This window comes from Condylura cristata, unplaced genomic scaffold, assembly GCF_000260355.1.
Source record: "Condylura cristata isolate star-nosed mole 26May11 unplaced genomic scaffold, ConCri1.0 scaffold00008, whole genome shotgun sequence".
NCBI classification, from domain to species: domain Eukaryota; kingdom Metazoa; phylum Chordata; class Mammalia; order Eulipotyphla; family Talpidae; genus Condylura; species Condylura cristata.
Window position 1 is genome coordinate 45095316 of NW_004567109.1, and position 2483 is coordinate 45097798.

Below are 2483 nucleotides of genomic sequence, written 5' to 3' on the forward strand. Positions count from 1 at the left end.
TATGTTAAGATGTAATTGATATTCTAATTTGTCTTATGTCTTGTATAAATAATTAAATCTAATAATTTGTAAATTGTTATCCAGAATTTTAGAAAAATTAGCTTTCAAAAATATGTATTTAGGAAGTACCTGTCGAAGGGAAGTTTAAATCTGTGAAGAAAAGGACAATACTGGTTAAAACAAACATAATATTATAAATAATAATAATGTTGAAACCCATTGTTTGTAATTTTAGGTTTAAAAGCTGCAGAGGTGTCATCACTCCCTCCATCAATCATTTTGGATGCAAAAGAAATCACAACTCAAATAACGAAACAAATTATGGTAAGAAACTTTTTAACAATAATTGTTATTTTAATTTAATAAAATGCTTAGTGTACATTTTTATTATGTCCTTGAATTTAGATACAGAGTAATTAATATTAATAATGAAAACATTTAAATTAAAAACCTAACTACTAAATAAATCCTTTTTATTTCCTAAAACATTTATGGTTTCGTCAGTTGTAAACTTTCCTAACAAATCAACAAGTAAAATAGGAGTTTAGGTTAAACAGTTCCTACAATTGTTATACTAACTTTATAAGAAAATATAAGTGGACACAGTTAACATTAAAAATAAAAATCATGTGTCCAACATTTTATACTTTTAATAGATTTCAAAATTCATTTTTATTAAATGAACCTCATAACTTCACAAACAGATCTTCCTAATAAAAGATATTAATAAAAGTATTAATTTTATCACAGCAGCAGTTCACAAAGGTTCTGATTTTCCAGGAAGCAGTTAAATGCAATACAGAATTTACTATAACTTTGGAACGTTTTTTAACATCAGGGTGTTTTTTATTGCTTTAAGAATCCATTGCATTCAGTAAACTAAGCTAGGGGTGGTATGAAATTTTCTTCAGTCTAACATTTTCACTGTCTTCATTCTTAATCTGCCTTGTTTTTGTTTGTTTTTGTATTCTTTCAATCTTTTGAGACTTAGACTGTCTTTATGATTTTACTTGCTTATTTACCACATTTGAATCCATTCGTAAATAGTTTTATCAGTGCTCTACTTTCGAAGACACTGTCATTACCTACTTATTCAGACAGTATTTCACCAAATTCCAATTATGGGCAACCTCTCCAGTGCTAAGGGGTTTGACTTTCCAAATGATGCTCACACTATTTTCAAGATAGGCTAATTTCATTCATAACAAATTCATATGTTCTATAACTTTAGTTGACTATTTTACTGGACAGAACTTTTCTTCTCTTTGCTGATCTATATGATTTCTTTATTATTTTTTAGTACATTTCTTTTTCTGAATCCTCAATCCTCTCACTTTGTACAGAAATCACTTCCTATACTTTTGGAGAAATTTGGGATCATCTTAATGAGTTCTTGAATGTCTTCTTCTTTCAAAATTCTAGTTTGGAATTTTTTCATCTATTTGTTCTCTTATTTACAGGACAATACTGCCTTTCAACATATTTAAGAAGTTGAATTTTCTATCTTTCCATTTTCCTTAAGATTTTACTTCATTTCTTATTTTTGCTCCCTTTGTGTTTTTCCCACTAGATTTTCTTTTTTCCTGTAGAATAGGTTTTTTCCGTCAAGAAATTTTTTTTTAAACTTACTTCTCAAGCTATATTTCTCTCCTTTTTTCTGCCAGTTTCTCAAGGTAATCTGTATATTTCATTTTCCACTTGAAATCTGGAAATGGCTATTAATTACTCAACAAAATATTCCTCTGAAGCACTAATTAGTCATAAAATCTTGTGTTCATTTTCTTCACTTTTCTCCTGTAGTTCCTCTGTGGCATTTGATACTACCTTTTCTTTTTTAAAAATTCTTCTCTGTGTGGCTACTATGGAATTGTCCTTTCCTGGGTGTTTTCACTTCTCTGCCTCTTTGATTATGCCTTGTATTTACTCCATTTACCAGTAAAATTGTTAGTAAGATTGTCCCTTTTTCACTTTTAAAATCATACTTTTGATAATTTTTTCCTTTCCCCCATTGAATTTTTATACCTTTTTACTCTAAGTCTCTATGTACTTTCCCACATATTTCTTCTTGGCATTTATGTTAACATTCCTCAGTACTTCTTCTTCTCACGTCTTCACTTAAAAATCTCCCAGTTACCTTTGAAAGTAACCTGTGAATTCTCCTTTTTAATAACTTCTCATTAGGACTATGAAGCAGGTTTTCTTTTATAAATTATCCCATATATTTCTACTGAATTGTGTTCTAGCAGATAGCTCTGATCGGTGTTGTTTCCTTTTTCTTTAAAATTTCCAAAATTGCAGTTTATCAAATAAAAGTCAAACTCCTTCCTTACCCTTCTTGTTAAAAGTCTTCTGAGATCGGCCCTCCCTGGTGGCGCAGCGGGTTAAAGCACAGCACTGAGAATCTAAGGCCACTTCCGCATGAATTTAATTCCTCCTGTCCAGGAGGTGACCACATGGTGTGGCAGACCTCTCCTGACCCACCC

The 2483-nt window shown here is 30.4% G+C and overlaps 1 protein-coding gene across 1 annotated transcript in view; it reads left to right on the plus strand.

The window, feature by feature from the left end:
• Positions 1-2483, plus strand: part of MSH4 (mutS homolog 4) — a 50550-nt gene that overhangs the window by 43041 nt on the left and 5026 nt on the right. Inside the window, exon 19 of the mRNA XM_004679131.2 lies at positions 236-324. Coding sequence (XP_004679188.1) covers positions 236-324 — 89 coding nt within the window. The remainder of the gene's footprint in view (positions 1-235; positions 325-2483) is intronic.